The sequence below is a fragment of the Symphalangus syndactylus genome, chromosome 1, assembly GCF_028878055.3.
Source record: "Symphalangus syndactylus isolate Jambi chromosome 1, NHGRI_mSymSyn1-v2.1_pri, whole genome shotgun sequence".
In the NCBI taxonomy this organism is placed as follows: domain Eukaryota; kingdom Metazoa; phylum Chordata; class Mammalia; order Primates; family Hylobatidae; genus Symphalangus; species Symphalangus syndactylus.
The window spans coordinates 98,677,606-98,690,255 of NC_072423.2; the positions used below are offsets into that span (position 1 = coordinate 98,677,606).

The window sequence follows — 12,650 nt, forward strand, 5'->3', positions numbered from 1 at the left end:
CCTGAACTGAGAGTGGCACGTCTGGCCTTTGAACCTGGCCCCTAACCTCACCCAGAGACTCTTTGCACTAAAACTTGCAGTCCCCATTCTCCCCCAGGGGAGGAAGAATGGGCCTCTTGCACAATGGGATGTTAGGAACCTCTAGTCTACTCATGAAGCTATTTCTCTGCTCTTCATTCCACTGTTACAGACTTCTTTGGTCCCTAAAGATTTTATGCCTCCCCAGTCTTCAGCTGAGGCCCGAAACAGATTGGATGACTTTTATCGTGGCCTGATTTTCTTTTGGCTTGTCTTGGTTTCATGGAAACATATTTCTTTTAAAGTGAATTCTGGGCTGGGTGCCATGGCTCACGCCTGTAATGCCAGCACTTTGGGAGGCCGAGGCGGGTGGATCACCTGAGGTCAGGAGTTCAAGACCAGCTTGGCCACTTGCGAAACCCCATCTGTACTAAAAATACAAAAATTAGCTGGGCGTGGTGGCCGGCGCCTGTAGTCCCAGCTACTCAGGAGGCTGAGGCAAGAGAATTGCTTGAACCCAGGAGGCGGAGGTTGCAGTGAGCCAAGATCGTGCCACCGCACTTCAGCCTGGGTGACAGAATGAGACTGTCTCAAAAAAGAAGGAGAAAGAGAAAGGAAAGAAAGAAAGAAAGAGAAAGAGAAAGAGAAGAAAAGAAAGAAGGAAGGAAGGAAGGAAGGAAGGAAGGAAGGAAGGAAGGAAGGAAGGAAGGGAGAAGAAAGAGAGAAAGAATTAATTCGTTCTGGATCTGTTTTAAAATTCATGTTTTTAAAGTGACCCCAAGACCATCATTGCACAGCTCTGCCACAGGGCTTCCCAAGCTGCTGGGGTGAAATCTTTGCCATTCTGGCTGCAGTTCTGAGGTCCTCATCTGTGTCCAGGCCCATGGTGTGCTGGAGTCATGTCCTTCTGGAATTCTGCAAGCTGCTTATTACTCGTTGCTGACTTGAAATAGGCCACGGTGGGGTATTTACACCGTGGGAATTGGCAGATGCTGCAAATCAGGGCTCCCCTCGCCCCCACCGGAGCCCCTCACCAGCATCTTCTTGCACCAGCCCCAAGTGCCTTCTTGTCTTCGGAGGGGTTGAGCATTTCCCAACATGTCTGTTGAGTTTTTAATTCTTTTTATGATCTTTTTTATTTCTAGGAGTTCTATTTGGTTCTTTTCCAAGTCAGCTATGTCATGTTTTAATAGTTTCCTGTCCTTTGCAGATCTTTTCTATCTTGAGGTTTATGTCTTTAAACGAGGTAAGCATAGCTGATTTATTACCCAGCTCATCCTTTGCTAATCCCAAGCTGAGTGGGCCGATTTCTATCTCGGTCACTTCAGCTGGTTCTCCTCCTGGGGCTGTCTCTTGTCCTGGTGGGGGTGGGCCTGGTTCCCTTGTCTGCTAGTCATTGACCTTTTATAATCTGTGGGGTTTCCCAAAGCCTGGGATAAAGGTGACCTTGTCCAGAAAGGTTTGCCGTGTTTTAGACGAGAGCCACCTTGAACCAAAGCCGCAGTCTGAGGTGCCCAGGTCTTCACAGATGCCATGGCTGTAGGGCCAGAGCTTCTCAGGGTGGGTTCCAGTCCTCCTTTTCCTTCCCATTCTCTCCTCCTGCTCTGCTGGGCACCCGTATGGGTCCGTGGCCTTTTAGGAACCAGGCCCCCCAGCAGGAGATGAGTGGTGGGCGAGCGAGCATTCCTTCCTGAGCTCCGCCTCCTGTCAGATCAGCAGCGATGTTACATTCTCACTGGGAGCCCAAACCCTGTTATGAACAGCACATGCGAGGGATCTAGATTGTGTGCTCCTTGCGAGAATCTAACGCCTGATGATCAGAGGTGGAACAGTTTTGGCCGGGAGCAGTGGCTCACGCCTATAATCCCAGCACTTTGGGAGGCCAAGGTGGGAGGATCACCTGAGGTCAGGAGTTCGAGACCAGCCTGGCCAACATAGTGAAACCACTTCTCTACTAAAAATACAAAAATTAGTTGGGCATGGTGGCACCTGCCTGTAGTCCCAACTACTCAGGAGGCTGAGGCAGGAGAATTGCTGGAACCTGGGAGGCGGAGATTGCAGTGAGCCGAGATTATGCCACCACACTCCAGCCTGGGTGACAGAGTGGGACTTTGTCTCAAAAAAAAAATAATAATAATCAAGGAGTGTAACAGTTTCATCCTGAAACCATCCTCCACCCCCAGCATTGTCCTGTGGAAAAATTGACTTCCACAATACCAGTCCTCCCTGGTGCTAAAAAGGTTGGGGACCGCTGTTTCAGGTTATTGAATTTCTTGTTTCTTTTCTTGTGATGCATTCTTTGCTATGTATCCTGGGAGGGTTGATCTGAGTAATCTACCACCTTCAACAGAAGCAGGAATGTGAAATGATATTTCTGCTGTTTGACCTATCATTTATTTCTTTAACAAGACATCACTGAGCAGGCCTAAGGCCAGACCCATGGCAAGGCCTGGGATTAAAGATGTCCACAGCCCAGTCCCTGCCCCATGCTCAAGGAAGAGCAGTGGTGCCTGATCCACCCACAGAGCTGCATCCCTTGGGTCCTTAGCTCGCCTGAGACTCGAGTCTGGAGACTGCATCAGGATAATGGGGGATGTGTGCTTGCTGCAGAGACAATCCCTCAACTGTGCTTCATAGTGGCGTCTCTGCCATGGGGAGCCAGGTCTTCCTATGCAGTGTGGACGTGCTCGGCAGTCACTGTGGCGTGGGAAATGCCAGGCACGGGCGATGACCTCTCCAGGCAGACCCCTGCCCAGGGACTCGGAGCATCTCCCATCCTGCCCACGTGCCCTCTGGAGCCGTGTGGGTGGAGGGTAGGAGTGAGCATTCCAGGGTCAAGGTCAGGCTGACATCCCTCCACATCTACTGTTCGTGGGCCTGGGACGAGGGGCTCTGGGCCTTCCCTGCCCCCTCGTCCATATTTACTGAAGTGGACACATCGATAGCTACCAAAAGGTTGGAGAGAAGGCGGATGGGAGTCTGAAAGCTGGGGCTGTCCTAGGCTGGCACAGAGTAGGCGCTTTATAAAGTCGGGTGCCTTCCCTCTGCCTTCTCCCTCACTCGGTGGATATCACTGAGCCTCTGCTCTGTAGCCACTGCTGTTCCCCATCCTAGGGACACATCAGTCAGCTAAACAGATAAGCCTGGCTTCAGACCCAGTGTTCCAGCTCCTATCCGTGCTGGAAGCTGGTGCCAACGGCGAGAGGCAGGCAGATGCCAGGGCTGCTGAAAACTCGCCTGGTCATGAAGGGCTGACCAAGGATGCGGTGCTGGGCATCGCGTGCCCCAAAAGCCTATTTATGGCAGAAAATGTGAACCCCTTGGGGCAGCCACCAAGGCTCCTGGTGTCTGCCCCCGGGTCCGATAGCAGGAGGATTAGACCACAGCAGCCCTGCATCCTCGTGGAGAGACAGGGTCACAAGAGGCCTGTGCCTTCTTAATGGGGCCACACAGCTCCCCGCAGGGCTGGGTGTTCTCCTCCTTGGGAGCTGAGGAAGCTGCAAACAGGGAAATGGGGATTTGTCCAGGTGTTCTGTGGGTGCTCAAGGGCCTCCAGGCCCAAACCCCACAGACAACGAAGCTCCTGGGCTTTCCCCTGCACCCAGCGGCCTGGACTGCTGTGCACAGCACACACCCGTGGTCCCTGCCCAATACGGGAGGTGCCTGGACTGCTGTGCACAGCACACGCCCGTGGTTCCTGCCTGATACGGGAGGTGCCTGGACCGCTGTGCACGGCACACACACCCCATGGTTCCTGCCTGACATGGGAGGTGCTGTCTAGGGAGGCCCCTCTCAGTAGCACTCTGACCTTCAGGCTTCAGCCCTCCCGCACCCCAACGCCATGATTGAGGGCCAGACCTCCATAGTGAACAATGCCCTCCAGGGTATGAAGTGGCCTGTGAGGACCAGGGTAGGTGAGGAAGGAAGCTCACCCCCTAGGAAGCCAAGGGCAACCCGAAAACCACCCAGGTCTGATCCTTAGGGGTGCAAACCTTCAAATCTTCTAGCAATTTCGAGCCCACACTCCAGCTGCAGGGACTCCCGTCCGTGGCCATGATCGGATGATAGAAGCACGCAGGGCCGCTGCACAGACGGAGGGTCTAGGCCCTCGGGCCACGGGGACTGTAGCGGGGACCCCTCAGCATCCCTGCCCACTGTGTATCCGCCACGGGGACTCACTTGTCCTTTCTGTTTGTGATTTTCTTCTTCCTTCTGAAACAAAAATGTCAGAAGCAATTCCAGGAAGGTCAGAGTTCTTTTGGGCTGGGTTCAGAGGGAGGTTTCCGCCTGCATAGTTAGTCACTGCGCCAAGGTCAGCATCTTCTGCCCCCTCTGGTTGGGGGCTATCTGGGGGGCTGACTCTGTCCCCTTGCAGAGCCCGTGGTCTGGCCAGATGGGGCCTCACTACCCCCACAGCCGTGGCTCTCGACCAAGTAGGTTCATGAACCTCAAAGACCCCAGCTTGAGGGCCAAGAGTCGGGGCAGGGCGCTGGCTGGGGGCGAAGGGGACACGGCTGTCACTCCCAGTGTCTTCCTGCTGGGGACAGGCTGTGGTCAGCCCGGGCACCATGCTTTAAAACATCCCACATGTGTTTTTGCCGAACTGGTCCCATGACCCCTTTCCCGAATCTCACCAGCTGTTTCCCTGGGAGAGACCCTGTTGCTCATGTAAACAGGGGTGCATGTTTTCCCAGGGAGGCCAGCAGCAGGCACCGGCTCCTTCACCACCGTGCAGAAATCTTCATGGACTCAGAGGAATATATTTTGGGTCTTTGCGTGTGAGTGAACAGAGCACAGAAATAAATCTGTGTCTGCAACAGGAAAAGACAGGCTGTCCCGCACGTGGCCTGTCTTTTCTGCTGACTCAGAAGTGTCCCATGAAGTCAGCGCTGTTCCTGTGGGTCACCAGGATGGAAGACCACCACCTCTCCAGCCTCAGTGCCCTCCGTGGCTCCCCAGTACTGAGGAGGTGGCTTCAAGCTTCTTGGCCGAAGGAGTCTGTGCTTACGCAGGCAGGGGCTCAGCTGGACCAGGGCTGCCGAGAGCACCAGAGGCTCCCCTGCTGGCAAACAGGTCTTGTAATACCCAGTTTGCAATGAGGAAATGTAGGCTCAGAGAGATTAAGTCACTTCGTGGAAACCACACAGGGGCAGGGCAGGATTCCAGCCCAGGCCACGCCGACCCAGGCCTCTAAGCACAGTGCCCACTCAATCTGCCCCTCGAGGGCCACAGAAGGATCTGGGCTCATATTGCTGGAGCCCCTGGCACTGCCACCTCCAGTTCACGCTGAGATCGTCAGTTCTCAGAGGGAGCCCAAACCCACACCTTATGTCCTCCAGCCCTGGGCTCCCCACAATGGTCCCCACGCCGCACATTGTCCAGTCACGGTGCCTGGGGCAGCCTAGTCCTGCTGTCTCCTTGAAGCAGCCTCAAGCCCCCGCTCCTGGGTCCATGCTTCTGCAAAGCTCCCCTAACCACTGGGACAAGCCCCTGCAGAAAGCCCTGCAGGACCACAACCTGCAGCTTCAGGATGGGAGCAGAGGCTGAGCGGTGGCCGCCGATCCACATGCTCTGGGAGCCTGCGAAAGTGGCCTTGTTTGGAAGAAGGGTCTTCGCAGAGGGAATGAAGTTAAACATTTCTGGATGAGATCATCCCGGATTTAAGGTGGGCCGTAAATCCAATAGAGAATGGCAAAGGGAGATTCGAGACCTAGCGAGGAGAGGAGGCCATGCCACCAAGGGGCCAGCAGCTGGAGCAATGTGGCCACAGCCAAGGAATGCCTGGAGCCCCCAGAAGCTGGGAGAGGCAGGAAGGATCCTCTCCTAGGGCCTTTGGAGGGAGCGCAGCCCTGGAGCCACTTTGACTGTGGACTTCAGGCCTCCAGAGCTGGAGGAGAATGAATACCCACTTTGGGGTTACATGTTACAGCAGCTGCAGGAGGATCCCACCATGGCCAGCATGGCACACACGTCAGGGCCTCAGTTTCCCCAGCTGTGAAATGAGGATGATGACAGGACCTGCCTCACAGGCTTGCTGTGAGGATGAAATGAGTTGATATGCGTGGAATGCCTGCAGCAGGGACCGGCATGGAACTGACATCGAGTGGATGTCAGGCTCTGTCAACATTACTGTTACTATTACTGTATCATTGCCCTTCGTTCGTTCATTCCATAAATATGTGCAAAGCGGCTGCTCTGAGCCTTCCGTGGGCAGCAGGGCAGCACAGAGGAGGCCTGAGCGGCGGTGCTGGGGAGAGGATGGCGTGGGGCAGGCCTCGTGGACGCAGCCGGGAGCCTCACTATCAGCATAAGCGACCGCGGGTGGGCTTCAGGAGGAGCGACGAGACAGGATTCACCCCATGGCCATTTGCTTTTCTGTCAGATCAGGAAGAAGCACGAGATGAAGCCGGGGCATCAAGGAGGGTCTCCCTTCCTCGGTGGGTCACCTCAGGTGCCAGGGCCCCACCTTTAACTCTGTCTGCTGGACTTGGAAGCTTCGCCCAGGTCCCTGGGACAGTCGTGTTCACAGGCTTCCACCGAGGCTCTCGCTGGGTACATTGACTTGACCCACTTCAAATTTTGTTTTCTTAAAACTCATCTCCAAGTACACTTTGCGAGGCCGAGGCAGGCAGGTCGCCTGAGGTCAGGAGTTCCAGACCAGCCTGGCCAACATGGTGAAACCCCGTCTCTACTAAAAATACAAAAATTAGCCAGGCGTGGTGGTGCACACCTGTAATCCCAGCTACTCAGGAGGCTGAGGTAGGAGAATCACTTGAACTCAGGAGGTGGAGGTTACAGTGAGCCGAGATCATGCCACTGCACTCCAGCCTGGGCAACAAGAGTGAGACTCCATCTCAAAAAAAAACAAAAAAATGATTAAAAACCAAAAAAAAAAAAAAAACTCATCAAGTGACTTTGGCTTCATTGCTTTTTGTCAACAAGCTACAATGAACCTATGTACTTGTGTCAAACACTCAAGGGGTTCAGAACCCAGGTCAGGCCCTGAGCCTGCACCTGGTCGTTCTGCACCCAGAGGGGATGGATGCGATCCCGGCCGGCACTCGCTCTTCCTCCCATCTGCCTTTTTGCCAAGACTTCCCATCCCTTTCTTTAAGTCTCAGAATTGTGGAAAGGAGAGGTGGATGGGACCTCAGTCTGGAAGCCTCCGTCTGACCCCCAAGCCCTGGGGGACCAAGGCCCCCACTGCCCATAGGCAGCCCTGGCTCAGGGAGACTTGGCGCTGTTTCCCTTCTTGTTGCATCAGCACCCTGGACAGCTGGGTGGTCTCAGGGTGACAGGAAGGCTGACTGATGTGACATGTGTCTTTGATGGGGAAATACGTTGTGGTTGCAAAGATGCTGCTCGTTTGCTAAAAGGACTCTATTAAACGTGAAATCCAGAGGGGAGAGGGAAAGCTAGAGACGCTGGGGCATCTTTGCATCTGATCCCCGATTAAGAGTGGGGAGTCTGGGCAGCGCTGCCTGTGTTTGAGCACAGCTCCACCCTGCTGGCAGCAAGACCGTAGGCTGTGGTGACTTCATCTCCCCCAGCCTCAGTGTTCCCATCTGTACAGGGGGCCTTTCTCATCAAGCTGGCCATGAAGGTTGATGGAGTCAGTTCTCATGAAGCCCCTAGCTCGTGCCGCATCCTTGCCAGCCAGCGCTCAGTGACTCTCTGCTGTTCACTGTTGTCATTGAGGACCAGAGAGAGGTGACTCGGCCACGCTTGCAGCTGTTTAGGGAGGGCGCTGGACTTAAACTCGGGCCCGCCTTTGAGCCCGTGCACCAGGCTGCCCATTCTCTTTAGGATGAAGTCAGTGCAGATACAAGGGAACCCGGGCAGTGGACCCAGAGCAGGCAGAGGTGTGGCCCTGACCCACAGGGGAAGATGCCCAGAGGGGGGACCATCTTCAATCGTCCCCTCCTCGGCACTGCTCAGGGACCCACAGGTCCCTGAGTGATTCCAGGTGGAGGCCGAGGGGCCTGGGCTCTGCATCCTGAAAGGTCCTCTTTTGTGGCCTGGGCTGCTTTGGGGGCCCTTGGCTAAACCCTCCTGAAAACTTCCCCGGTGTTTTGGAGTCTATACCCACCGGGGATCCTCCTCTAGACCCTCCTGGCTCTTAAAGGTTCCTGTGTGACCTGGGGGAGCTCCCACAGCCCCCTGCACTTCCTCCCACCTTCTGCTAAAAGGGAATTCTAGCTGTGCCTCAAAGTGTTGTCAACGTGGAATGAGGCCGCGGTAAAAGCAGCCATGCACAGTAGCTGCTCGATAAATTGTGGTGGCCTCCGAGGTCAGGAGATCAAGACCACGGTGAAACCCCGTCTCTACTAAAAATACAAAAAATTAGCCGGGCATGGTGGCAGGCGCCTGTAGTCCCAGCTACTCGGAGAGGCTGAGGCAGGAGAATGGCGTGAACCCGGGAGGCGGAGCTTGCAGTGAGCCGAGATTGCGCCACTGCACTCCAGCCTGGGCGACAGAGCGAGACTCCGTCTCAAAAAAAAAAAAAAAAAACAAACAAACAAAAAAAAAATTGTGGTGGCCTCTGAAGATCAAGGTGGTTTTCCACGCAGAACCACCCCCCCCAACCCAGAACTTTCCTTCTCTCTCCAGACTAAAATCCACGGAGTCGGGTTTGTGAAAATCCACGCCCCCTGGAACGTGCTGTGCAGAGAGGCCGAGTTTCTGAAACTGAAGATGCCCACAAAGAAGGTTGGTGTTGATGGTTCTGCTCCGAAATGAATTGCCAAGTCTAGAGGTCACTTGGACGCCCAGCGGTGAAACATGCCTACCTCGAGGCCCTGAGTTTTATAAAAAACCCAGTAGGCTTCATGGCTACCCCTGGGGAGGACCATGTGGCTCGATGTGACAAGGCCCCCAGGTTCCGGGGTCCTGACCGTGGTGAATATGACCCAGCCCTGGGTGGTCTTTAGAGACCCCAGACCAAACCCCACCAAGAGATGGTGCAGGCAGAAGAGCCCACCTCTCAGCCCCCGGGGAATTTACTGTACTTGCAGACACAGTTACAGTTCGGGCCGTGGTGCTTTCCTGTTTGTGGCATCTCAGCTAATTTATCAGATTCATTTTAATTACATTTTCTGGCTTACTGGGATTTCTCTTTTTAATCTGTGAAAACTTTATATCTAAAAAGCAGTTTAACAGAAGCTTAGCTTGGAGTCAGTATTTACTCTGGCAGGCGGACGGGTGAAGCCGGGCTAGGTAGTAAATCAGCCGCCTGCTTCTCGGGTCCTCAGAGACCACTTGGATTACCTCTTTTGAAGCAAAAGTAAAGTTTAGGGGGGAAGTTCTCTGGAACACATTATAATTGTGCTTTTGGCTGGGAGCTCCTGAAACTCTGGGCTTTCACAGCGTGGGCGGGGCGGGGTGGTGCATTCTGGCCCACCCAGGCACTCTGCTCTCAGGACGCACCGTTGCATGGGGCAGGACGGTTCTCTGACCATCCAAGAACAGATTCCACGGATCGTGGTCCAGCAGGGTGACGCGGCTCCCCGGTCCCTTGTCTTATCTGCAGATGTACCACATTAATGAGACCCGTGGCCTCCTGAAAAAAATCAACTCTGTGCTCCAGAAAATCACAGACCCCATCCAGCCCAAAGTGGCTGAGCACAGGCCCCAGACCATGAAGAGACTCTCCTATCCCTTCTCCCGGGAGAAGCAGCATCTGTAAGTGGGGACCCCCAGCCTGCTCCCCAAAGGGTCCCGTGTGTGGGGATTTAAACTTCTAGCATGAGAAATGCAGATTGATTATCTGTCCCCCAAAGAAGAGCGTGTTCCTGTAAGAGCTTTGGGTTGCTGAGCCCAGAAGAGGCCGTGGAAATGATTTCTAAGATCACTGTTAACTGAGGAGTCAGGGGGACACAGCATCTTTTTCTGCTTGGTGACGCAGGAAAAACTTCTTTGGCCTGAGTGAGGACCCCAAAGCAGTGGTCTAGACATGCCTTCCCACCCCCTCGGCCCCCCCTCCCCCACCACCCCATCCCCCTCCAGGGTCTGGCCAACCAGGCCTCCTGCAGCCCAGGCAGCCTTGAGCCCCAGTAAGTCTCACTCCTTGTGGCAGAAATTGAAAAGCATCCCCAGGCAGGAGGCCTGAGGCCCCAGGGACTCACCACCAGCTGGCTTGCCTGGCAGGGCCACGTCTATTCTGGAAACTTCCCTCCTCCCGAGGGGCAGTGGGGCGTAGCCACCTGGGTCAGCGGTGACTGCAAGGCCGCTGCTGGCCTCACTGGGCAGAGCTGGAGCATGAGCAGAGGTGGGAATAGAAAGCTTGAGCCATGGGAACCCAGAGGGACTTTGGATGGAAGCTCTGCGGGGCAGGAGGGCTCCTGGACAGTGCTGGCCTCACAGGGTCGGGGGGCATGGAAGAGCAGACAGGGAGGACGAACAGGTGCCTCAGCTCACAGGGGTCCTTGCTTATGAATGTAGTAGGGGTGGAGCCATGAGCATCACTGGATGCATTTACCAGGTCCTGATTCCTAGAGGGGACAGGACATGTCACCAGAGAGAAGGAAGCGACCCCCAAGCCCAGCCCTCTCCTTCAGCTCCAGAACGCGGGCTTGGGTCATTAGAGGAAACTGCCCTCCTTCCAGGATCCCCGCCGACCTCCCTCGTCTCTACCCTGGGTCGACTCTGTCAGCCCTGCTGCCTGGACAGGGCTAGGCTCACCTCCAGGCTCCGTGGAGGTGGAAACTGCCCCAGCTGCCCTCCCCAGCTCTCCCCCAAGTGCCTTGGATCTCAGGGAGAGCAGGGAGTGTGTTCCCAAGATGCCCCTCCACCCTCAGGAAGCCTCAGGCCATCCCTATGCAGCCCATCAGGATCCAAACCACTGGAAGTATAGGGAGATTGTTTTCAAAGTTGGAGCTGTCTGATGGTGGCAGTGATACTGCCCCTGTCCCCCGCGTTGTTGAAGCAGAGGCTTTCAAAACTGCCCACTGAGGATGTCATCAAAAGGAAGCAGGGATCTTCCGGGGGGCTGTGGGGGGTAGGGGGCTGGAGGGTGGTCTGACCTTACTTGCCTCCTAGGTCACTTCCCACCTGTGTGGGTCTCAGGCCTTGCCCAGGTGCGGGGGCGGTGAAATAGTCTGTTCCAAATGCCCAGGGGCGGACGGGTCATACCTGGCGTGCGGACAGAGTTCCGTCCATTTCACGGTCGCCGCTAATGGGGACAGTGTGGTTTCCCAGGGCCTTGAAACCCAGAGAACTACCGGCTCTGGTGAACTGTGTCTTGTTTCTTTCCCGATATTTCCACAGATTTGACCTGTCTGATAAAGATTCCTTTTTCGACAGCAAAACCCGGAGCACGATTGTAAGTATCGCACGCGCCTGGAAACGGCTCACCGGCAAGGTGGCCCTGGGGATCCAGGTGATAATTTCATTTTGGTGAAACTCCTCCCGGTGGAAGCCGGCTCTAATTGTCTGTGACAGAAATAATTAGAATAATGAAAGGGAGAGGGCAACGAGGGGCCCAGGGGATGGTCGTGCCCCAGGCTGGGGCAGCTCAGAGGAAGGGAATCAGCACAGAGCTCGGGAAAGCAGGAGGGAAGCCAGACCCCTGGAGTGATTGCAGACGTCGGTGTTTCTGGATCTGTGCAGCTCCCAGCACATGTCTCAGAGCTCCTCTTGGTGGGATTGTGCATGCCTGACCATCAGGCCACGATTCAGGCAGGTGTGGGCAGGAGGGAGGGGGTGGTGGAGGTGAAGGCGCGTGGGTTGAGATCTCTTTCCAGGCCTTTGCCAGAGGAGCCAAGGTTTGAAATCTGACTAGGCCACCCTGCCCTACTCAAGGCACTGGCTTCATGTTTATCCAACCTGTCCAGCAGCCAAGCTGGGGCTGTGCATGCCTCAGGACCCAACTTCTATCTAAACAAGAAATTAACCTAGCAGCCAAACTGTTGCTGTTGTTCTCTCTTCCCTGCCCAGGAAGCCCAGCCTGGTCGGGCAGAGACAGAGGGCTGGGAGGAGGCAGCCAGGGTGACCTTGTCCAGACGACTATGCCTCATGACCACCACCTGAGACTGGCAGGCAGCCAGCAGGAGGGCGGTGCAGGTCGCACCAGCACGGGGGGTTCTGAGCCACTGCTGGGACAGGCAGATCTGGGGCGGGGAGGAGGGCATCTCTCTCCCAGAGACCCTGGAGGCCAGTTTCTAAATGGCCAACATGCTCCAAAGAAACTGATAATTCATAGCTTTGGCCTTGGTTAGTCGGGCCTAATAGTCATCAAAATCCAACAGCATGCAGGGTTGGCTGAGGTTCCAGGCAAAGGCGTGGAGAACTGACAGCCCTTCCCCACTCCTCTCCTCCACACCATTCACTCTGTCCTGGCATTGGGGTGGTCCAGTGTGCAATAGGGTAGGAGTCAGAGAACAGCAGTACTCAATAGGGAGAGGCCCACTGTGCTGGTCTTGGGTTTTAGACCTTTGGCCTGTAGGCACTGGGGAGCCATAGAAGGTTGTGGAGCAAGGTTGAGGATGTGGTGAGATCTGTTCTAGAAGGATCACTGCCAGTGGACAACTGTGGGAGGGCAGATGACTGGTGGATGAGGGCTCATGGCAGTGGTCATAAACATGGGCCACAACTGCATGTGGAAGGGAGGAGGTGGTTACAGGAGAATCAGCAAG

At 55.2% G+C, this 12,650-nt stretch overlaps 1 protein-coding gene across 2 annotated transcripts in view; it reads left to right on the forward strand.

Moving 5' to 3' along the window:
- The window catches only part of ANO1 (anoctamin 1), a 205,354-nt gene that overhangs the window by 106,737 nt on the left and 85,967 nt on the right, over window positions 1–12,650 (forward strand). Inside the window, exons 4-6 of one of the 2 annotated variants that reach the window (XM_055271279.2) lie at window positions 8,629–8,727; window positions 9,548–9,699; window positions 11,284–11,338. In XM_055271279.2, coding sequence (XP_055127254.2) covers window positions 8,629–8,727; window positions 9,548–9,699; window positions 11,284–11,338 — 306 coding nt within the window. The remainder of the gene's footprint in view (window positions 1–8,628; window positions 8,728–9,547; window positions 9,700–11,283; window positions 11,339–12,650) is intronic. The other variant, XM_055271289.2, reaches the window with a different exon arrangement.